This window comes from Oncorhynchus kisutch, linkage group LG2, assembly GCF_002021735.2.
Source record: "Oncorhynchus kisutch isolate 150728-3 linkage group LG2, Okis_V2, whole genome shotgun sequence".
Classification (NCBI taxonomy): domain Eukaryota; kingdom Metazoa; phylum Chordata; class Actinopteri; order Salmoniformes; family Salmonidae; genus Oncorhynchus; species Oncorhynchus kisutch.
Genome location: NC_034175.2, coordinates 17325752 through 17350828, shown reverse-complemented (window position 1 = coordinate 17350828; position 25077 = coordinate 17325752). Strand labels below are relative to the sequence as shown.

Genomic DNA, 25077 nt, shown 5'->3' with positions numbered 1-25077 from the left:
GAACCCTTGGCGTTCTGGTGCAGCACACGCACACGTGTGGGTGTATTTGCATGTGCAGTAAGTTAAGTTGTGTGTGTCCTTTTTTAATGGTTGTGTCAGGTGAACCACAGAAGCTCTCTTTTAGCCTGCCATGAACACACTGCTGAAATCTGGACCAAGCTCCAGATGAGACAACAGGCAATTCATTAATGGGAGAGCACACTTATTCAAACACGTGCTCCCTGGAACACACACACACACACACAAATACCTCAACAATATATCCCTTGTTCTATTATTGGCCTTCCCTTATCTAAAAGGGCTTCAGTTAAACACTGGATTGTGTGTGCGCATGTACGTGTGTGTGTGAGGAGACTTGGAGCTGTGTTGGTTACTGTTATAGAGGAGATGTTTAGGATGGGAGTCATTACTTTTCTTGGATGCTGCGGAGTAGAGAGCTTTTCCCCTCTTTTCCAAATACATATATTTCCCTTGAGGGATGATTTCTTCCCCCCCCATCCTCTCTCCCTCTCTCTCCTCTAGCATTCTAACATTCCTCATTAACCCCTGAACTCTTCCTCACCTTCCTTTGTTTCATAGACTTCTGGAGCTTTATGGACTCTTCATTCATGCCAGGTTCATGCACACACACACACACTCTCTGCCATTCACTTCCTAACTCTGTTGTGCTCTCTCTCACATCCTTTCTCTATTAGATCAAATCAATGCAGTTGCCATACCAGGCAGTGATGCAAACAGTCAGGATGTTCTCGATGGTGCAGCTGTAAAACCTTTTGAGGATCTGAGGACCCATGCCAAATCTTTTTGGTCTCCTGAGGGGGAATAGGTTGTCGTGCCCTCTTCCCGACTGTCTTGGTATGCTTGGACCATGTTAGTTTATTGGTGAGGTGGACACCTAGGAACTTGAAGCTCTCAACCTGCTCCACTATAGCCCTGTCGATGAGAATGGAGGCATGCTCAGTCCTCTTTTTCCTGTAGTCCACAATCATCTCCTTTGTCTTGATCACGTTGATGGAGAGGTTGTTGTCCTGGCACCACACAGCCAGGTCTCTGACCTCCTCCCTATAGGCTGTCTTGTCGTTGTCGGCGATCAGGCCTTCCACTGTTGTCATCGGCAAACTTTATGATGGTGTTGAGGTCGTGTTTGGCTGCGCAGTCATGTGTGAACAGGGAGTACAGGAGGGGACTGAGCACGCACCCCTGAGGGGCGTGGCGGATGTGTTGTTACCTACACTTACCACCTGTGGGCAGCCCGTCAGGAAGTGCAACTGAATCCTGGAGAGGGAGGTGTTTAGTCCCAAGGTCCTTAGCTTAGTGATGAGCTTTGAGGGCACTATAGTGTTGAATGCTGAGCTGTTGTCAATGAATAGCATTCTCACGTACAGTTGAAGTCGGAAGGTTACATACACTTAGGTTGGAGTCATTAAAACTAGTTTTTAAACTACACAAGTTTCTTGTTAACAAACTATAGTTTTGGAAGTCGGTTAGGACATCTACTGTGTGCATGACACAAGTCATTTTTCCAACAATTGTTTACAGACAGATTATTTCACTTATAATTCACTGTATCACAATTCCAGTGGGTCAAAAGTTTACATACACTAAGTTGATTGTGCCTTTAAACAGCATGGAAAATTCCAGAAAATGATGTCATGGCTTTAGAAGATTCTGATAGGCTAATTGACATTATTTGAGTCAATTGGAGGTGGATGTATTTCAAGGCCTACCTTCAAACTCAGTGCCTCTTTGCTTGACAGCATGGGAAAATCAAAAGTAATCAGCCAAGACTTCAGAAAATAAATTGTAGACCTCCGCAAGTCTGGTTCATCCTTGGGAGAAATTTCCAAACGCCTGAAGGTACCACATTCATCTGTACAAACAATAGTACGCAAGTGTAAACACCATGAGACCACACAGCCGTCATACCGCTCAGGAAGTAGACGCGTTCTGTCTCCTAGAGATGAACGTACTTTGGTGTGAAAAGTGCAAATCAATCCCAGAAAAACAGCAAAGGACCTGGTGAAGATGCTGGAGGAAACAGGTACAAAAGTATCTATATCCACAGTAAAACGAGTCCTATATCGACACAACCTGAAAGGCTGCTCAGCAAGGAAGAAGCCACTGCTTCAAAACCTCCATAAAAAAGCCAGACTACGGTGTGCAACTGCACATGGGGACAAAGATCGTACTTTTTGGAGAAATGTCCTCTGGTCTGATGAAGCAAAAATAGAACTGTTTGACCATAATGGCCATCATTATGTTTGGAGGAAAAGGGGAGAGGCTTGCAAGCCGAAGAACACCATCCCAAACGTGAAGCACAGGGGTGGCAGCATCATGTTGTGGGGGGTGCTTTGCTGCAGGAGGGGCTGGTGTACTTCACAATATAGATGGCATCATAAGGTAGGACAATTATGTGGATATATTAAAGCAACATCTCAAGACATCAGTCAAGAAGTTAAAGCTTGGCCGCAAATGGGTCTTCCAAATGGACAATGACACCAAGCATACTTCCAAAGATATGGCTTAAGGACAACAAAGTCAAGGTATTTGAGGGGCCATCACAAAGCCCTGACCTCAATCCCATAGAAAATCTGTGGGCAGAACTGAAAAGCCGTGTGTGAGCAAGGAGGCCTACAAAACTGACTCGGTTACACCAGCTCTGTCAGGAGGAATGGGCCACAATTCACCCAACTTATTGTGGGAAGCTTGTGGAAGGCTACCTGAAACGTTTGACCCAAGTTAAACAATTTAAAGGCAATGCTACCAAATACTAATTGAGTATATGTTAACTTCTGACCCACTGGGAATGTGATCTGGAATAAAATCTGAAACAAATAATTCTCTCTACTATTATTCTGACATTTCTCATTCTTAAAATAAAAGTGGTGATCCTAACTGACCTAAGACAGGGACTTTTTTACAAGGATTAAATGTAAAGAATTGTGAAACTGAGTTTAAATATATTTGGCTACTAGGTGTATGTAAACTTCTGACTTCAACTGTAGGTTTTCCTTTTGTCCAGGTAGGAAAGGACAGTTTGGAGTGCAGTAGAGATTGCATCATCTGTGGATCTGTTGGTGCGATATGCAAATTGGAGAGGGTCTAGGGTTTCTGGGATAATAGTGTTGATGTGAGCCATGACAATCCTTTCAAAGCATTTCATGGCTACAGACATGAGTGCTACGGGTCAGTAGTCATTTAGGCAGGTTACCTTAGTGTTCTTGGGTACAGGGACTATGGTGGTCTGCTTAAAACATGACGGTATTACAGACTCAGACAGGGAGTGGTTGAAAATGTCAGTGAAGACACTTGCCAGTTGGTCAGTGCATGCTCGGAGTACCCCGTCCTGGTAATCCGTCTGGCCCAGCGGCCTTGTGAATCCGTCTGGCCCAGCGGCCTTGTGAATGTTGACATGTTTAAAGGTCTTACTCACATCGGCTGCGGAGAGCGTGATCACACAGTCGTCCGGAACAGCTGATGCTCTCATCCATGCTTCAGTGTTACTTGCCTCGACACGAGCATAGAAGTTATTTAGCTCATTTGGTAGGCTAGTGTCACTGGGCAGCTCTCAGCTGTGCTTACCCTTTGTAGTCTGTAATAGTTTGCAAGCCCTGCCACATCTGACGAGCGTCAGAGCCGGTGTAGTACGATTCGATCTTAGTCCTGTATTGATGCTTTGCCTGTTTGATGTTTTGTCGGAGGGCATAGAGGGATTTCTTATAAGCATCCGGGTTAGAGTTGCGCTCCTTGAAAGCGGCTGCTCTACCCTTTAGCTCAGTGTGAATGTTGCCTGTAATCCATGGCTTCTGGTTGGGGTATGTGCATACGATCACTGTGGGGACGACGTCTTCAATGCACTTATTGATAAAGCCGGTGACTGATGTGGTGTACTTCTCAATGCCATCGGAAGAATCAAAGTACATTCCATTCTGCTAGCAAAACAGTCCTGTAATTTAGCATCTACTTCATCTGACCACTTTTATAGGCCAAGTCACTGGTGCTTCCTGCTTTCATTTTTGCTTGTAAGCAGGAATCGGGAGGATAGAATTATGGTCAGATTTGCCAAATGGAGGGCGAGGGAGAGCTTTGTATGCATCTCTGTGTGTGGTGTAAAGGTGGTCTAGATTTTCTTTCCCCTCTGGTTGCACGTTTAACATGCTGATAGAAATGAGGTAAAACTGATTTAGGTTTCCCTGCATTGAAGTCCCCATCCACTAAGAGCGCCGCCTCTGGATGTGCATTTTCCTGTTTGCTTATGGCGGAATACAGCTCCGTGAGTGCGGTTTTAGTGCCGGCCTCAGTCTGTGGTGGTGTGCAGACCACTACAAAAAATACAGATAGTCTGGTCTATAGCTTATCATGAGATACTCTACCTCAGGCGAGCAAAACCCTGAGACTTCCTTAGGTGTCGTGCACCAGCTGTTGTTTACATATGCATTTGCCCCCTTCCCGTGTCTTACCAGAGGCTGTTCTGTCTTGCCGATTAGTGTAACCTGCCATCTGTATGTTTTTAATGTCGTCGTTCAGCCACAACTCTGAAACATAAGATATTACAGTTTTTCATGTCTCGTTGGTAGGATATACGTGCTTTCAGTTCGTCCCATTTATTTTCCAGTGATTGAACGTTAGCTAACGTTAGGTAGCAGAACGGAAGGCATGGGCAGATTAGCCACTCTTCGCCTGATCCTCATAAGGCATTCTGATCTCTTTCCACGTAACCTACGTTCCCTTTTCCAGCGAATCACAGGGATCTGGGCCTGGTCTGCTGTCCGTAGTATTTCCCTCACTTCCTAATCATTGAAGATTTACTCTTTGTCCAATTTGAGGTGTGTAATCCCAGTTCTGATGTCCAGAAGCTCTTTTCGGTTAGAAGAGACAGTAGCAGCAACATTATGTACAAAACAAGTTACGAACAACGCAAAAAAAATGAACAAAATAGCATGTTTGGTTAAGAGCCGTTAAGACCGCAGCCCTACCCTCCAGCGCCATCTTTTTTGCTCTCTATCCCTCCTCCCTTTCCATTTCTCACCTTCTCTTTCTTACTCTCTGAGTCTCTCTCTCTTTCTCACACACACTCTTAGAATAGTCGTGTCCCTCTCCTGTCAGTGTAGAGAGAGAGTGGATTACAATGATGTTCCCATAAATAAGAGGACACGAGGATCCTGCTCCAGGGTTACACTACCACACACCACCACCAGGGAGCAGCACAGCCTGTGGAATCATCTCCTACACACCACCGTACACACTTGTCATCTGAGTATATTCATATGAAATGAGTGTGTGTAGGAGCTTGCTCTAAATGTGAGCACCCAATAGTTCCTGACCATGACTGTAGGTGCTGTAAAAGCAGTGTTGTACTAATACAGCCCTAATGGCTGGGCTGGGTTTGGGTCAGAATCGGACCACACACTCACACACACAAACAGCGTAGGCCATTCTAGGCAGCACCTGGCCCACACTCCAGCCCAACTCCACCCAGAAGCCAGGCCCAAAGACACTGAACTGCTCTGCTCTGCTCTATCCTACCAGTCACTGTGCTTTGTCCTTGGGCTCAACCTGTGTAACAGCATGTTCTATTAATGCTATTAGTAGGGCTGGTTTCCTCTGTATGTTTCTGCTAAGGTTAGAAGTACTGGACTAATATTTTATAGCTCTAGAAGAGTGGTTTTGGATATCTTTGGTATGGGCGTAGACCCACACACAGCGTGAGAAGACACACATACATGCACACACACCATACCTGCACGTGTGCCTACACTGGCACACACACACACACAGGGCGGTGTAATTGTGTGAGTGGCCTTGTCCTTCAGTGTTTTACTGACCTCCCACCCTGAGCCCAGTTCACCAAAGGGGATGACCAGAATAGCTGGTGAAGCACACACCCACACGTGTTTATTATTGTGTATCTGCTCTGTAGGTGGTACTCCCTGACCCCTCGTTGATGTGAGTGTGATAAAAACAATAAAAAATAAAAATGTAATAGCTCGTAGAGGCCTAATTATAGTTCTCTGCTCCCACAGCCGTTCTGTGTGTGTGTGTGTGTGTGTGTGTGTGTGTACTCAGCCATCTCAGCCATCTCATTTTCTCTGCCATAAAACTCAGTGGACCATTCCAAGCACTCCACACACGCACTCGGAGAACGTAGACCATAAGCTGTGTAAGGCTGCTGTGAACAAGCCTGCTCAGTCCGAGAGGTGTTAATTGACATATCAGATTCAGCAGGAGACAAATGAGCAGAGCAGCTAACCCACTACAACATAGCAGAGCAGCTAACCCACCACTACAACATAGCAGAGCAGCTAACCCACCACTACAACATAGCAGAGCAGCTAACCCACCACAACATAGCAGAGCAGCTAACCCACCACCACAACATAACAGAGTAGGTAACCCACCACCACAACATAGCAGAGCAGCTAACCCACCACCACAACATAGCAGAGCAGCTAACCCACCACCACAACATAGCAGAGCAGCTAACCCACCACCACAACATAGCAGAGCAGCTAACCCACCACCACAACATAGCAGAGCAGCTAACCCACCACCACAACATAGCAGAGCAGCTAACCCACCACAACAACATAGCAGAGCAGCTAACCCACCACCACAACATAGCAGAGCAGCTAACCCACCACCACAACATAGCAGAGCAGCTAACCCACCACCACAACATAGCAGAGCAGCTAACCCACCACCACAACCTAGCAGAGCAGCTAACCCACCATCACAACATAGCAGAACAGCTAACCCACCACCACAACATAGCAGAGCAGCTAACCCACCACCACAACATAGCAGAGCAGCTAACCCACCACCACAACAAAGCAGAAACCGTGGATTGATGGCAGCATTCGCGTGAAACTGAAAGCGCAAACCACTGCTTTTAATCAGGGCAAGGTGTCTGGTAACATGACCAGGAAGAAATCCAGCCCAGTCACGGACCAGGATGTCTTGCTCCCAGGCAGACTAAATAACTTTTTTGCCCGCTTTGAGGACAATACAGTGCCACTGACACGGCCTGCAACGAAAACATGCGGTCTCTCCTTCACTGCAGCCGAGGTGAGTAAGACATTTAAACGTGTTAACCCTCGCAAGGCTGCAGGCCCAGACGGCATCCCCAGCCGCGCCCTCAGAGCATGCGCAGACCAGCTGGCCGGTGTGTTTACGGACATATTCAATCAATCCCTATACCAGTCTGCTGTTCCCACATGCTTCAAGAGGGCCACCATTGTTCCTGTTCCCAAGAAAGCTAAGGTAACTGAGCTAAACGACTACCGCCCCGTAGCACTCACTTCCGTCATCATGAAGTGCTTTGAGAGACTAGTCAAGGACCATATCACCTCCACCCTACCTGACACCCTAGACCCACTCCAATTTGCTTACCGCCCAAATAGGTCCACAGATGATGCAATCTCAACCACACTGCACACTGCCCTAACCCATCTGGACAAGAGGAATACCTATGTGAGAATGCTGTTCATTGACTACAGCTCGGCATTCAACACCATAGTACCCTCCAAGCTCGTCATCAAGCTTGAGACCCTGGGTCTCGACCCCGCCCCGTGCAACTGGGTACTGGACTTCCTGACGGGCCGCCCCCAGGTGGTGAGGGTAGGCAACAACATCTCCTCCCCGCTGATCCTCAACACTGGGGCCCCACAAGGGTGCGTTCTGAGCCCTCTCCTGTACTCCCTGTTCACCCACGACTGCGTGGCCACGCACGCCTCCAACTCAATCATCAAGTTTGCGGACACCACAACAGTGGTAGGCTTGATTACCAACAACGACGAGACGGCCTACAGGGAGGAGGTGAGGGCCCTCAAACTTCTACAGATGCACAATCGAGAGCATCCTGGCGGGCTGTATCACCGCCTGGTACGGCAACTGCTCCGCCCTCAACCGTAAGGCTCTCCAGAGGGTAGTGAGGTCTGCACAACGCATCACCGGGGGCAAACTACCTGCCCTCCAGGACACCTACACCACCCGATGTTACAGGAAGGCCATAAAGATCATCAAGGACATCAACCACCCGAGCCACTGCCTGTTCACCCCGCTATCATCCAGAAGGCGAGGTCAGTACAGGTGCATCAAAGCTGGGACCGAGAGACTGAAAAACAGCTTCTATCTCAAGGCCATCAGACTGTTAAACAGCCACCACTAAATTTGAGTGGCTGCTGCCAACACACTGACACTGACTCAACTCCAGCCACTTTAATAATGGGAATTGATGGGAAATTATGTAAATATATCACTAGCCACTTTAAACAATGCTACCTTATATAATGTTACTTACCCTACATTATTCATCTCATATGCATACGTATATACTGTACTCTATATCATCGACTGTATCCTTATGTAATACATGTATCACTAGCCACTTTAACTATGCCACTTTGTTTACATACTCATCTCATATGTATATACTGTACTCGATACCATCTACTGTATCTTGCCTATGCTGCTCTGTACCATCACGCATTCATATATCCTTATGTACATATTCTTTATCCCCTTACACTGTGTATAAGACAGTAGTTTTGGAATTGTTAGTTAGATTACTTGTTGGTTATTACTGCATTGTCGGAACTAGAAGCACAAGCATTTCGCTACACTCGCATTAACATCTGCTAACCATGTGTATGTGACAAATAAAATTTGATTTGAAGCAGAGCAGCTAACCCACCACCACAACATAGCAGAGCAGCTAACCCACCACCACAACATAGCAGAGCAGCTAACCCACCACCACCACAACATAGCAGCTAACCCACCACCACAGCAGAGCAGCTAACCCACCACCACCACAACATAGCAGCTAACCCACCACCACAGCAGAGCAGGTAACCCACCACCACAACATAGCAGAGCAGGTAACCCACCACCACAACATAGCAGAGCAGGTAACCCACCACCACAACATAGCAGAGCAGCTAACCCACAACACAACATAGCAGAGCAGCTAACCCACCACAACACAACATAGCAGCTAACCCACCACAACACAACATAGCAGAGCAGCTAACCCACCACCACAACACAACATAGCAAAGCAGCTAACCCACCACCACAACATAGCAGAGCAGCTAACCCACCACCACAACAAAGCAGAGCAGCTAACCCACCACCACAACATAGCAGAGCAGCTAACCCACCACCACAACATAGCAGAGCAGCTAACCCACCACCACAACATAGCAGAGCAGCTAACCCACCACCACAACATAGCAGAGCAGCTAACCCACCACCACAACAAAGCAGAGCAGCTAACCCACCACCACCACAACATAGCAGAGCAGCTAACCCACCACCACCACAACATAGCAGAGCAGCTAACCCACCACCACAACATAGCAGAGCAGCTAACCCACAACACAACATAGCAGAGCAGCTAACCCACCACAACACAACATAGCAGCTAACCCACCACCACAACATAGCAGAGCAGCTAACCCACCACCACAACACAACATAGCAGAGCAGCTAACCCACGACCACAACACAACATAGCAGTGCAGCTAACCCACCACCACAACAAAGCAGAGCAGCTAACCCACCACCACAACATAGCAGAGCCGCCCCAACAAGTCAAGCAGAACTGTATGATGCATACATTTTTCCACAGAAGTATACAATTCTGCAAGTAATTTAGTCAGGCAGCATTCAGGTCTGTGTTCTGTCATTGTGTGTACCAGTATGATGATGCCAGTATGATTCCACCAGGTTGTCATTTGTTATTGTCCTAACCCTGTGTTTTGAATTAACGTTTATTCAACGCTAATGTAACATTTTGTCTTTTATTCCCTCCCCTCAGACCACCACTCTATGTGTATCCAGTCCATGGACGGCATGCTGATGTTCTTTGAGCAGGAGAGTTACTCATTTGGCCGTTTCCTCCCTGGCTTCCTCCTGCCTGGTCCTCTGTGTTACTGCTCCCGCACTGACACCTTCCTCACTGTGTCCTCAGCACGACAGGTGGAGAGCTACAGGTACACACTCACACGCTGCAAAACACACACATATGCTGCAAAACACACGCTGCAAAACACACACATACGCTGCAAAGCACGCACACACGTACACACACACCCTCCTCACAGGTAAGTAAGTAAGTAAATGAAAAAGGGAGTGTGAGAGGGAGTGAAGAAGTGTACTCGTCGCCTCTGAAGGCCATCTGTCTGCCTGCTACTCTGCGTTAGATCTTTAAATACATATGTGGTGCAGCAGACGGGAGGCCATTTTCTAGTCATAATGCCACAAACCACTGCACCATCTTTAAATAATAGGGGAGAGTGTTCTGTGTGTGTGTTTGCCTCCATCTTTGTGTCCGCGTGTGTAAATAGTGTATAGGGGATACTGCAGATGGCAGATTGGGTGTATTGGGCCCTATTGCCACAGCTGAGTCTGGTTATCTCCGGTGCTAAGTTAACATTTTCACATCCTAATGAAATTTCCACTCATTGATCACCACAGCTCCACATGTAAGCCCTGTCTTTATTTTCCTCTGCTTTGGCCACTCATCGCCCCTCCACAGTAATCACAGTTACCTTCCTCTACAAACACACACCAGGATTTCCCCTTTTCACGCTCCTGCTAAAACCGGATGGAAATTGGGGAAAGGCCGACGTGTGTGTGTGTGTTTCGGTGTGTGAAACCCGGCCTTCCAGCTGTTTGTTATCCCAGATTTCTCCGATATCAAGAGCTTCCCCAGACGAGATATCCCTGCTGAAATGCTGACCCCCCCCTGTTCCCTCCTCCCTCTCTTCAATTCTCAGACTGTATATATGAATTCTAAGAAAAATAATTCTGCCCAGGATGAAGCGCTCTGTCCCCAGTTAACACTTGGCTGTGTCTAGACTTGGTCTCTGTGGCTAGAATCCCACTTTCTGATCATATCTAGAATCAAAAGTCATCAACTGTAGATACGAAGAGAGCTAAATTTGGTAATGAAATAGTTAGAAATAGTTAGAAATAGCCTTGCTCTGAGTGTCATGTACTGCATAATATCAGTCAGCTAGGGAACTGTTCCGCTCCCTCGGTTTGTTTAGCCAGTAATGTTGATTTTTCTCTCTGCTTGAGCATTGGTGATGTGATTTTGTGTTTGTGTATCAGGGAAGTATTGGGGAGATATCGTCTGAGACACGGAGAGACTATCCAACCTGGGGAGGTTGACTGGGTTTGTGTGGGTTGCGCTGGTTAAAGGTGCGCCTCGTGAGGTGTGTGTTGTTAGTATGTTCATGTGCACGCAGGATCATACATTTCATACACACAACCGTGCATGCATAATATGCACATATTTATACTCATGTAAACACACCCTCACTGCTCCGCTGGTCTGAGCTGTGGAACTCTGAATGTGTGTGTTCACCGTTTACAACCAGTGTGCATGCTGGTGAGTCAGTTCTTCAAGGTTTGGACTCGACACACACACACACTCTTTGTGATTCTAAGTGTTAGGTCTCTTTCACGCTAGCTCATTCACCAACAGACCTGACCATAGTACTCTGCCATTAAAAGGCCTTGGCTAGGTTGTGCCAAACTTTCCCATCCATTTAGGATTGAGGCCTTCAGGTTTCTTATAGCTGATCAAAAGTAATTGTATGAATGCAAACCGAAGTGCACTTATTCGATGTGCATTTGTCAGGAGTGTACTCTATTGTTACCCCTCTGCAACCTGTAATGGCAAAATATAGTCCTCCACCTTCCCATTGGCACTGCTTGCTGTTGTCTTTGGGCATGTTCATCCCTCCATTCCTTTCTCAGAGAGAGGGCGAGAAAGAGACTTTCTCCCTGACAGAGCAAATTGTCTCCTGTTGTTTCCAGCTTCATAAACATCAGGGCTTAGCAGGTTCTGATTCCCCTTCACATAATTATCTGATTCTTAGCAGCTTTTCCTTCTCCCTCCTGAGGGGCCAGGTGACTGAGCGTGTGTGTGTGAGATGTCTGTTGCTACTATAGCCAGTTCCAGCTTTTTACTGGAAATCAGATTGTATTAATGCCATACTGCGAGACTACTGTAGACTGACTCCAGATCAGTGTCATGATACTGCTATTAATAAGGCCATTGTTTGAGAACGTAAAAGCATGATGCTAGATAACTAGCGTACCTGAATGTTTTGTGGCATAAAATGTAGTTGTGATAACACCGAGGGATGTCATTTATTATAAGAGTGGGGCTTCTGACAGAGGGTCCAGCTGAAGTGATTCTGAAGTGTTTCCACTGAGTACAGTGTGTGTGTGTCTAAACTGAGTGTTCCTAACCCAGGTATGAGACGCTAGCGGTGGCCACGGATGCAGAGACCAGACAGGATGCTGAGCAGCATGGCAAAACTGCAGGGAAGAGACTGACGGTGAGAGGAGAACTGTGTGTGTGTGTGTGCGTGTTTGTGTGTGTGTGTGTGTTTAACCCTGTGTGTGTTTCCCCCTCAGGCTGACTGGACCCTGGTCCTGGGGGAGCAGGCCTTGGACCTCAGTGTCCCCTCCTTCTCTCCGTCCTCATCCTCCATCTTTGTTTGCGGCGAAAGGAACCTGTACTGCCTCAAAGACAACGGACATATCCGCTTCATGAAGAAACTGGAGTACAACCCCAGCTGCTTCCTCCCCTACTCCTCAGGTAATGGTAGAGCCCTACTGCTTCCTCCCCTACTCCTCAGGTAATGGTAGAGCCCTACTGCTTCCTCCCCTACTCCTCAGGTAATGGTAGAGCCCTACTGCTTCCTCCCCTACTCCTCAGGCAATGGTGCAACCCTAGTGCTTCCTCCCCTACTCCTCAGGTAATGGTAGAGCCCTACTGCTTCCTCCCCTACCCCTCAGGTAATGGTAGAGCCCTACTGCTTCCTCCCCTACCCCTCAGGTAATGGTAGAGCCCTACTGCTTCCTCCCCTACTCCTCAGGTAATGGTAGAGCCCTACTGCTTCCTCCCCTACCCCTCAGGTAATGGTAGAGCCCTACTGCTTCCTCCCCTACCCCTCAGGTAATGGTAGAGCTCTACTGCTTCCTCCCCTACTCCTCAGGTAATGGTAGAGCTCTACTGCTTCCTCCCCTACTCCTCAGGTAATGGTAGAGCCCTACTGCTTCCTCCCCTACTTCTCAGGCAATGGTGCAACCCTACTGCTTCCTCCCCTACTCCTCAGGTAATGGTAGAGCCCTACTGCTTCCTCCCCTACTTCTCAGGCAATGGTGCAACCCTAGTGCTTCCTCCCCTACTCCTCAGGCAATGGTGCAACCCTACTGCTTCCTCCCCTACTCCTCAGGTAATGGTACAACCCTAGCTGCTTCCTCACATAAGACTGCTTTACTGCTTGATATCATTAGCTTGACATATTTATTGTAGGACATAGCAGATATCCATCCTCCCATATTATTGATGAATATTATTGCTGATTCTTCTATCCAGTCTTTGTTTTAGGACTGCTATGTAGATACTGGTCTAACACATTTCTGGTGGTGATAAGACCTTCCCCATGCCTGTCCAGTGTGTGTGGCGGTAGCAGAATGAGTGTTTGTCCGTGAGCTCAGGTTCATCTGATAGGGAGTCTCTCGGCACCTGGGTTTGGTTTAATGAGGGACCGGAGTACAGCTCTACACAGTGCATCTGTCTGTCCTGACTGACTCCCAACATACCACTCCAACCAGAGGAAGTAGGAAATGTCACAGAGCAAGGCACGCTCTAATCGGATCCATATTTAGCATATGTAGCACCTCGAACATGCAACACACAGCACCGTCACCTGCATAAGTACACACACACACACACACACAGCATATTCTGCTGGCAAAATGCCCTGTGGATCAGGGGTCTGCGTGTTGCATGTTAATCCCACTATCACAGGGTTCCAGCCAACACACCTCTCTCCAGCTGAGCTCAGTTACAGGTAACTGACAAAATAATGGAAACACTTAACATAAATGTCTTAATAGGGCATTGGTGCCACCATGAGCCACAAGAACCGCTTGAATGCACCGTGGTATAGATTCTACAATTGTCTGGAACTCTATTGGAGGGCTACGACACCATTCTTCCATGAGAAATTCCATCATTTGGTGTTTTGTTGATGGTGGTGGGAAACGCTGTCTCAGGTACCGTTACAGAATCTCCCATAAGTGTTCAATTGGGTTGAGATCTGGTGACTGAGATATATACAGACACACACACACACCCTTTAAAATCATTATTCTTCTTTGAGACCCCTCTTTCAAAATCACTGAGTTCTCTTCTTCTAGCCATGGTAGCCAAAATAATGGTCAACTGGACATTTTGTATGCATGACCCTAAGCACGATGGGAGGTTAATCGCTTAATTAACTCAGGAACCACACCTGTGTGGAAGCACCTGCTTTCAATATTCTTTGTATCCCTCATTTACTCAAGTGTCTCCTTTATTTAGTCAGTTACCTGTATATACATGGAGAGAGGGATGGCAAGGGAAGGATAGAGGGAGAGAAAGAAAAGGGTGAGGGAGAGAAGGGAGGGAAATGGGTGAGAGAGAGGGATAGAAGAAGAGAGAAGAAGAGCAGTGTGGTTGAGAGAAATGTATTTTCTTTTCAACCAGAGGCACCTGCTATTCCTCATTGAGTTGTTTGACCTGTGAGCACCATTCTCTCTGGTATTCACACACACACAACCTTACATCACACTATTCCCATTCCATTTGCATCGTTCATCTATTAAGGCCAGGATCCCAGGTGACATCGATCACAGTCCTCGATAGTTTTCTCTGGTTGTGTTTTCAGCAGCCACCCGGATAGTATGGCAAATGGCTTCCCGCTATTGGTAATTTGCTGCGGTTTGGTTTTCAATACAGAGAGAGGGAGAGGAACTTTCCGGGCTGCTGACTTTCACATTGTTTTGGCTGAAACTTTAGCGGTTTACCGGCCCGCTCTCAGTATTTCACAGGTTTCCCCCTCTGGCCCTCCGCAATGCAGCTGCCTTTTTTGGCTTGCGTTCTCCTTTTCTCTTGCTCGCTCTCTCGCTCGCTCTCTCTCGCTCTCGCTCGCACATCCTCTGTTTTTCTCTCAAGGAGTGATAATACAGCCACTTAACCCCAGCATTGATGATAATCACTTATAATTAGTGTACACACACACACACATACACCTCAGGGTAAGGTGTGTTCAGGGAAACCATTGCCACATGTCTGTCTGATACACTGCTATTAATACAGTGCCTGGCCACAGTGGCAGAACAGAACGAACCAGGAGGAGCGAAAGAGGAGAAAATAAATGCTGCTCTATGTAGTGGATGGAGGGAGTCCTATATAAACTGTGTCTGCCATTTCGGACTTGCCCGCCCCTGCCCTCTATCCATCCAAATGAGGTTGGCTAGGTGTGGGTTGTGGGTGCATCTCAGATCTCCCATGGTGGCAGTGACGGTAAATACGTGTGTGTGCGCGCACACTCCCCAACCCAAAGGCGTTTTCACACCCTCACCCCAGAACTAGGCCTTGTTTAATTCATTTGTATTGACTTGAGCTCTTTTTGCTTTCTGAATTGTTAAATATTCATTGAAGGTTTGTTGTCATTCTATGCACTGGCTTCTAGCCTGCCAAAGCAACTCCGAGCAAATCGATATCCCATTGATGACTGATGGATGGACTGAAGGACTGTATTTATAAACCACTTAGGTGTCATGCATCTCCTGTGACTGTATCTAATCTCTGACCCCTCCTTCTCTTCCCAGTGTCTGAAGGCACCACCAACACCCTGGTCGGTAACCATAACAACATGCTGCTGGTGTACCAGGATGTGACGTTGAAGTGGGCCGCCCAGCTCTCCTGTTCCCCCGTGGCTGTCAGGCTCGCTAACTTCCCGTGAGTACCCCCACCCCACACTCGTTACCATGGCACCCGCTGCTGCTATGTTTGGTGTGTTTGTGTTGCCATGAATTTGGTGGTTGTGTACTGTAACCAGGATTGGATAATTTCCATTCTGTCAATTTAGGAAATTAAATTCAAAAGCCCACATTTAACAAAAGAAGAAGTTGTAAGTCGTTTTTCCATTCATGAATTCCCTCTCTTCAATTGACTTATCTGAATTGGACCCCATAGTTGATGGTAACTTTACGCCAATACACTTAAACACACAGTGTGTGCTCAGATGCCACTGATCCGATAAGGTAACAGATACCCCTGTGGATGGGAGGATGAAAGGAGGAGAGGAGAGTGGGACTCTAAAAGGAAAGGGAGGGGTGGAAGCATTCAGATGGAGCCCCATTCCTGTGCTCCATGGTTGAGTGTCCCTGTGTGTTGGCTCCATTCCTGTGCTCCATGGTTGAGTGTCCCTGTGTGTTGGCCCCATTCCTGTGCTCCATGGTTGAGTGTCCTTGTGTGTTGGCTCCATTTCTGTGCTCCATGGTTGAGTGTCCCTGTGTGTTGGCTCCATTCCTGTGCTCCATGGTTGAGTGTCCCTGTGTGCTGGCTCCATTCCTGTGCTCCATGGTTGAGTGTCCCTGTGTGCTGGCTCCATTCCTGTGCTCCATGGTTGAGTGTCCCTGTGTGTTGGCTCCATTCCTGTGCTCCATGGTTGAGTGTCCCTGTGTGCTGGCTCCATTCCTGTGCTCCATGGTTGAGTGTCCCTGTGTGTTGGCCCCATTCCTGTGCTCCATGGTTGAGTGTCCCTGTGTGTTGGCTCCATTCCTGTGCTCCATGGTTGAGTGTCCCTGTGTGTTGGCTCCATTCCTGTGCTCCATGGTTGAGTGTCCCTGTGTGTTGGCCCCATTCCTGTGCTCCATGGGTGAGTGTCCCTGTGTGTTGGCTCCATTCCTGTGCTCCATGGTTGAGTGTCCCTGTGTGCTGGCTCCATTCCTGTGCTTCATGGTTGAGTGTCCCTGTGTGCTGCTGGCTCCATTCCTGTGCTCCATGGGTGAGTGTCCCTGTGTGTTGGCTCCATTCCTGTGCTCCATGGGTGAGTGTCCCTGTGTGCTGGCTCCATTCCTGTGCTCCATGGGTGAGTGTCCCTGTGTGTTGGCCCCATTCCTGTGCTCCATGGTTGAGTGTCCCTGTGTGTTGCTGGCTCCATTCCTGTGCTCCATGGGTGAGTGTCCCTGTGTGTTGGCTCCATTCCTGTGCTCCATGGGTGAGTGTCCCTGTGTGCTGGCTCCATTCCTGTGCTCCATGGGTGAGTGTCCCTGTGTAGCTCTGCTCTGTTGGCTCCATTCTAAAGAGCCCTTCTGTCAGCACCAACTAGATGAACCTCTCTCTGGGTCCTCCCAGAACAAACACATATTTGCATAGCACACACAGTTACACACTCATCCTCCACGCAACCTTACAGAACGCATTCTAGATAGGACATACGTGTAGATTTCATTCTCTCTCTCACTCTCTGCTGAGCGCTACTCTCTCACCCACAGGCATACTCACGCACACACACACTCTTTGAAGCCCATATGCCAGGTTTATTATTATTAGTGTGTTATTATTAATGATCACCTGTTGTCATGGTTATCACCATGAGAAATCCACCCAAATCCCTGAGAGGAAATGATTTCACAATGTCTTACAGCTGGTCAATCAAAAGGGAGTGGTGGACTGTAGTACTAAATGGCCATAATCACACCGCAATTTACAACAATTATTTACCACACAAACAGTGATGAATAATGATGCCAAGCATCACATCTGGAGGAAACCTGGCACCATCACTACGGTGAAGCATGGCGGTGGCAGCATCATGCTGTGGGGATGTTTTTCAGCGGCAGGGGCTGGGAAACTAGTCAGGATCGAGGGAAAGATGAATGACGCAAAGTACAGTGAGAGCCTTGATGAAAACGGAGCAGGTTTTCATCAAGGGTCTTGGTTTCAATCTTGGTTTCATCACACCAGAGAACATTGTTTCTCATGGTCTGTGAGTCCTTTAGATGCTTTTTGGCAAACTCCAATCGGGCTCTCATATGCCTGTTATTGAGGACTGGCTTCTCTACCATAAAGGCCTGATTGGTGGAGTGCTGCAGAGATGGTTGTTCTTCTGGAAGGTTCTCCCATCTCCACAAAGGAACTCTGGAACTCTGTCAGAGCGACCATCAGGTTCTTGGTCAACTCCCTGACCAAGGCCCTTTTCCCCCGATTGCTCAGTTTGGCTGGTGGGGCAGCTCTAGGAAGAGGTGGTTCCAAACTTCTTGGGGTCCTTCAATGCTGCAGAAATGTTTTGGTACCCTTCCCCAGATCTGTCCCTCGACGCAGTCTTATACGGACAATTCCTTTGACAGCATGGCTTGGTTTTTGCTCTGACATGCAACTGTGGGACCTTATTTTAAAATGTAACCTTTTATTTAAAGCAAATTCTTATTTACAGTGGTTGAGTGGGGAACAGTGGGTTAACTGCCTTGTCAGCTCGGACAGGATGAACATGTCAGCTCGGGGATTCGATCCAGCAACCTTTCGGTTACTAGCCCAACGCTCTAACCACTAGGCTACCTGCCACCCCAGGTGTGTGCCTTTCCAAATCATGTCCAATCAATTGAATTTACCACAGGTAAATGACTAATGATGAGTGAGAAAAATCACACATGCTAACCTCCCCTGTTGGTAATGGTGAGAGATTAGCATGTCTTGGGGGTATGATATTTGACTATATAACTTTCTCACTCATCATTATTCCCGATTCATTCAGGATAATCCTTAATCATGGTAGCATCCAAATGAATGTAGAACTGTTTAGAAACATATTCTAGTCCTATTTGTACTGAACAAAAACAAACGCAACATGCAGCAATTTAAAATATTTTGAGTTACAGTTCATATGAGGAAATCAGTCAATTGAAGTAAATTCATTAGGCCCTAATCTATGGATTTCACATGACTGGGAATACAGATACCTTTAAAAAAAAATGGGCCTCAGGATCTCGTCAAGGTATTTCTGTGCATTCAAATTGCCATTGATAAAATGTAATTGTGTTTGTTGTCTGTAGCTCATGCCTGTCCACACAATAGCCCCACCACCACCATGGGGGCACTCTGTTCACAACATTGACGTCAGCAAACCACTCTCCCACAAAACGCCATACATGTGTTCTGGGGTTGATGCCGGTAGGACGTACTGCCAAATCTGCCACAAGACGGCTTATGGTAGATAAATGAACATTCAATCCTCTGGCAAAACGTCTGGTGGACATTCCTGCAGTCAGCATGCCAATTGCATGCTCCCTCAACTTGAGACATCTGTGGCTTTGTGTTGTGTGAATAAACTGCACATTTTAGAGTAGCCTTTTATTGTCCCCAGCACAAGCTGTTTAATCAGCTTCTTGATATTCTTGATATGCCACACTTGTCAGGCGGATGGATTATTTTGGCAAAGGAGAAATGCTCGCTAACAGGGATGTCAACAAATTTGTCTGCACAATTTGAGAGAAATTAGCTTTATCTGCGTATGGAACATTTTGGGAAACTTTTATTTCCGCTCATGAAACATGGGACCAACACTTTACATGTTGCGTTTATATTTTTGTTCAGTGTACAATAAAAGTGACTCCAAAACTACACAATACATTACATACCATTCATTCCTATTGGGCACTAAATAATCTGAAACGCAAATTCATCCAACAAGTTTGTAGAGTCACGAGCTGGATGTAATCCTTACGTGCTAGGAATATAGGACCAAATAATAAACTTTTGACTACTTTATTTATAAGAAATTGTAGTGTTAATCATTTTGACCTATACCTTTTTTGAGGATTTTTTTTTTAACTTGTTAAACAAAATATCCTTCTGAGCACTTTGTATTACTATGAAATAGAATTTCCCAAATAGTTTTTGCATACAATATAGCTCAGTATTTTTATTATTTTATTTTATACAGTCATTATTGCTCATCTTTATCAAGCGACAAATAACTTATCCGATTGAGACTTTCTGGATTGAATAACAATGAAAAATACCTTGCAAATGGACAAAAGGGAAATGGAACACTTGAACTGGACATTAGACCTGATGGGAAAGAAACACGCACGAGCACACAGGCACACAATTAGAGAACATGCTTGAGTTTGATAGAATAGTGATATAGTGATGACATTTTATTTGGATGGCAGAGTGGGTAGGTTGGGTAGGTCAATCCCTCCCCTGTGGCGGCAGGGCTGCTGCTTTTTATGGGGGGTTTAGTAATGGGGGAGGGCTGGTTTGGAGGGGAGAGGGAGTAGCTGTGAATGTGCCCCTGCAGCAGTAAAAGGGGGGTTTATACCCCTCCTCAGTCGCCCTCTCCTGCAGGTGTGGGACTTACTACTCCTCTGGGCTGGAAACCCCCTGTGTGTGGGGGGGTGTTACTGCCTCACTGCCCTGGCACCACAACACATCTGTAACCAGTTACCACACACACTGCATCACATCTCCTAACTTGTTTTTTTCTTCTGTCCCTGTCATTATCTTGTTCTATCTCTCTTCTATATTCTCTATCTCTGAATGATGGGTGCTGAGAAGCTATGAAACTGTTTTTCCTCACACACATCATATAGCAGTTTTTGTGTTTCTGACCAAGGCAGATGTTTCAACCCCCCCCATAGGGACCTGAAGGGTGTGGTGGTGACCCTGAGCAATGAGGGCCACCTGCAGTGTTCCTACATGGGCACAGACCCCTCCTTCTTCTCCACGCCCAAGGTGGACGCCCGCGAACAGGACTACTCCCAGATCGACACTGAGATGAAGAGTCTGCAGAGAGTCATCAGACAGGCCACCAGGACCCAGGCTGGTAGGACACACACACAGCGTGAACAGACTGTGTATTTATGTATTGTAGGACATTTCCTGACTCCTTGTTCTCTGTTGTAGATATTCTTCCTGTCGCAGAGACCGATGAGGATCTGACTGTTACAGCCACAGTCTCCACTAACATGGACAGCACATCGGTGAACACACACACACACACACACTGAAATGGACACAGACGTTTGTTGTACTATCCTTGTGGGGTCCAAACAATTGAATTCCACTCAGTATCCTATTTTCCCCAACCCTTCAAATCAAATGCATTTATAAAGCCCTTTTTACATCAGAAGATGTCACAAAGTGCTTATACAGAAACCCATCTTAAAACAGATGTAGAAGCCCAACCGAGCTCTAACCCTAACTCCTAAACCTAACCCTAACTCCTAAACCTAACCCTAACTCCTAAACCTAACCCTAACTCCTAAACCTAACTCCTAAACCTAACCCTAACTCCTAAACCTAACCCTAACTCCTAAACCTAATCCCTAAACCTAAAATAGCCCTTTTACTTGTGGCGACCGGTGAAATGTTCCCACTTGTCCTAACTTTCTTTGTTTTACGATCCTTGTGAGGACGATCGTGAGGACCAGAAGTGAAGGCTGCACATACAGTAGATTGAGAGACAGAGGGAAAGAGTGAAGGCACACACAATGAAGGCTGCACATACAGACTGGTATATCCTGACATTCTCTCTATCTCTATAGCAAGCGCTCATCCCGGACATTGATGGTCTACCCGTCCCCTCAGTCACAGTGAAGGTATGTGTCGCACACTTGCTGACTTCTTCAAGACGCAGACATCAAGGCTAATTTCATTTGACTTACTCGTCTAACTGTTTTCGCTGCAACTTGAGAAATGAAATGTGAAATGTCTTCCTCTGTTTCTGTTTTTCTCCTCTCTCCATCCATCTCGCTTTCTCAGATCAAGGTGACGAGTCGCTGTGCATTGCAGGGTCCTAAACTGACTGTGTGTGTTCAGCCTCCACTGGCTGTCACCCAGGATCAGCTTGTGTTGGAACCTCTGGGTAAGTCTCCTTCTCACCTCCTTATCTTTATAGAGAGTGAGTGAATGACAGAAAGAACATGTGCTTTCCCCTGTGGGCTCAGACATTATCAGTATGAGACAGCAGACATGAAAGGTTCTATAATCTGAATGAATGAAACGGAGGTGCATGGTCACCTTGACACAGTCAAGCAAACACTGTAAACTCTCACCCAAAGCAAACAGAACAGTCTGCTACCTCAACCTTCCCAATTCCTAGAAACCGGTTTCATGTTATCAGTTTTATCACAGTAGCTGAGAGCAGTGCAAACGTGATGTGGGAACATTTAAAGAAAAGTCTGGTCGCCCTAAAAGTGTTAAGTCCTGTATGTCTGCCTAGCTGGGATCCATTTTTCCACTCGCCTACTCTAGTATAGTAGAGGTGTTGGAGATTATAGATCCACATTTTGAAGCAAAAGTTTTCTTCGTCATTTAAGATAGCTGTAAGTCATGACAGCTAAAAGATTAGTTAGGTAATGCGTACGTAACCATGGCAGTCATCACAACGCAGCAGATTAAACACACACACGGTGAACCAGCGATGACTCGGTGTGTTTATGCCACGCTTTTTGTCTCCCACACACAGAAACCTGGCGCTGCTCTCCACCAGTCTATCAGCAGCCCTTTGCTGTAAAACCCAGGCCCTGAACCACACAAACACACACACACACACCCCTGTACCCCACCCTACCCATACCTGACCCCACCATGGATGTGTTTGGCCCAGGATAGAAAAGTTTGACGTTAGATTTCCAGGACCACCTAGATGTACAGCCAGTCAAACATTTTTAATGGGACTTTTGACTCATTGAATGATTTTGTCCAGAATGACCGGATTTGGCCCATACTGTGTCTTGTTGAAGTGCACAGTGTAGTGTACACACACATACCACATGTTTTAGTTTCTCTCCCTGCCTCTCAATCTGTTATATATCTATAAACTCAGGCTGCAATTTGGGGCGTTTCTTGATGTGGGTGCTCCTTGATGTCAGGAAACGCTCATTGGTGCCTGCGATTGGTCAGTCAATTGATACCTGCCAGGTTAGGATAACAGCCAGTTAAACCGTTTTAATGGGACTTTTGACTAATTGAATGATTTTGCCCAGAATGACCGGATTTGGCCCATACGGTATCTTGTTGAAGTGCACAGTGCAGTGTACACACATGTTTTAGTTTCTCTTTCCCTCTGTCTCTCAATCTACTATATCTCTATAAACTCCATCTTCATCTGTCTCTGAGTCCCACACTCTCCTCCTCCTCTATCTCTCTCTTGTCACCTTTATCTCCATCTCCCACACTTTCTGCTTTTAGCTTTCTCTCTTCAGATCTCCCTCTCACACTCACTCCCTTCCTCTGACGTCTTTTCTGTTTTTTATTATTGGGAATGGGGAGCTGGAGCTTCCCAGTTAGCCTCTGTGTGTTGGAGTGTGTGAGTTTGGCACAGACCAACAGACCAATGCCCATGTGTCTTTGATTCTTTGACTGTGTGTGTGTATGTGCCACCGCAGGATGCTCTGTTTAGAAACTCCATCCCTCCGCTCAGCTTGGCCTGTCCTGGGTTCGTGGGGGAGGCAGCGCCTTGTGATTTTTATTGTTATTTCTCTCTTTATTCATCTCAGATGGCAACCCAGTCCCCCTGTCCTGTCCACCACACTACCTCCTTTGTTCTCTGTCTCTCTGTCTCTGTCTGTCTCTCGCTCTGTCTGTCTCTGTCTCTCCTCTTTCCCTGGTTACAGGTTTGGTATTCTGATTTAAATCACAAAGTAGTGCATTTCTAGATAAGAGCCAAATCTTCCATTAATACATAAGTACACACTGACAGTAACACCCCGCACACGCAAACACCTCAGAGGTGGCTTTCATCCTTACCTCATAATCATCATATGATACAGACCTGGGAAACCTGGTGGATTGTTAAGCCTGTCAATGTGCCAGGTAGAAATCTAAACCAGTCAACTGGGCAGCTCTCAAGGACTCACACCCCCCACACTGATATGATAGTAGTTGCATTACATTGCTATAATTTTTTTTTTTAAACACTACCGCGCTAAAGTTTTAGAACACCAACTCATTCAAGGGTTTTTTCTTTATTTTTACTATTTTCTACATTGTACAATAATAGTGAAGGCATCACAACTATGAAATAACACATGGAATCATGTAGTAACCAAAAAAGTGTTAAACAAATCCAAATATATTTTATATTTGAGATTCTTCAATGTAGCCACCCTTTGCCTTGATGACAGCTTTGCACACTCTTGGCATTCTCTCAACCAGCTTCACCTGGAATACTTTTCAGGCTTGAAGGAGTTCCTACATATGCTCAGCACTTGTTGGCTGCTTTTCATTCATTCTGCGGTCCGACTCATCCCAAACCATCTCAATTTGGTTGAGGTCTGAGGATTGTAGAGGCCATCTGATGCAGCACTCTATTACTCGCCGTCTTGGTAAAATAGCCCTTACACAGCCTGGAGGTGTGTTGGGTCATTGTCCTGTTGAAAAACAAATGAGCCCAAACCAGATGGGATGGTGTATCCCACTAAGTCCAAACCAGATGGGATGGTGTATCCCACTAAGCCCAAACCAGATGGGATGGTGTATCCCACTAAGCCCAAACCAGATGGGATGGTGTATCCCACTAAGCCCAAACCAGATGGGACGGTGTATCACTGCAGAATGCTGTAGTAGCCATGCTGATTAAGTGTGTCTTGAATTCTAAATACATCACAGACAGTGTCACCAGCAAAGCACCCCCACATCCTCCTCCATGCATTATGGTGGGTAATACACATGCGGCGATCATCCGTTCACCCGCACCTCGTCTCACAAAGACACGGCGGTTGGAACCAAAAATCTCAAATTTGGACTCCAGACATTTCCACCAGTTTAATGTCCATTGCTCATGTTTCTTGGCCCAAGCAAGTCTCTTCTTCTTATTGGTGTCCTTTTAGTAGTGGTTTCTTTGCAGCAATTGGACCATGAAGGCCTGATTCACACAGTCTCCTCTGAACAGTTGATTTTGAGATGTGTCTGTTACTTGAACTCTGAAGCATTTATTTTGGCTGCAATTTCTGAGGCTGGTAACTCTAATGAACTTATCCTCTGCAGCAGAGGTAACTCTGGGTCTTCCTTTCCTGTGCCGGTCCTTATGAGAGCCAGTTTCATCATAGCGCTTGATGGTTTTTGCGAATGCACTTGAAGAAACTTTCAAAGTCCTTGAAATTTTCCGTATTGACTGACCTTCATGTCTGAAAGTAGGACTGTCGTTTCTCTTCGCTTATTTAATTTGTTCTTGCCATAATATGCGCTTGGTCTTTTACCAAATAGGGCTA

The 25077-nt window shown here is 46.5% G+C and overlaps 1 protein-coding gene across 3 annotated transcripts in view; it reads left to right on the top strand.

Annotated features, from left to right (window-relative positions):
• bbs9 (Bardet-Biedl syndrome 9) overlaps positions 1-25077 on the top strand; it is a 214801-nt gene that overhangs the window by 15973 nt on the left and 173751 nt on the right. For all 3 annotated transcript variants that reach the window (XM_031789181.1, XM_031789165.1, XM_031789175.1), the window contains 8 exons: positions 9821-9995; positions 12272-12356; positions 12436-12619; positions 15685-15814; positions 20503-20687; positions 20768-20844; positions 21409-21462; positions 21626-21728. In XM_031789181.1, the coding sequence (XP_031645041.1) occupies positions 9821-9995; positions 12272-12356; positions 12436-12619; positions 15685-15814; positions 20503-20687; positions 20768-20844; positions 21409-21462; positions 21626-21728 (993 nt within the window). The remainder of the gene's footprint in view (positions 1-9820; positions 9996-12271; positions 12357-12435; positions 12620-15684; positions 15815-20502; positions 20688-20767; positions 20845-21408; positions 21463-21625; positions 21729-25077) is intronic.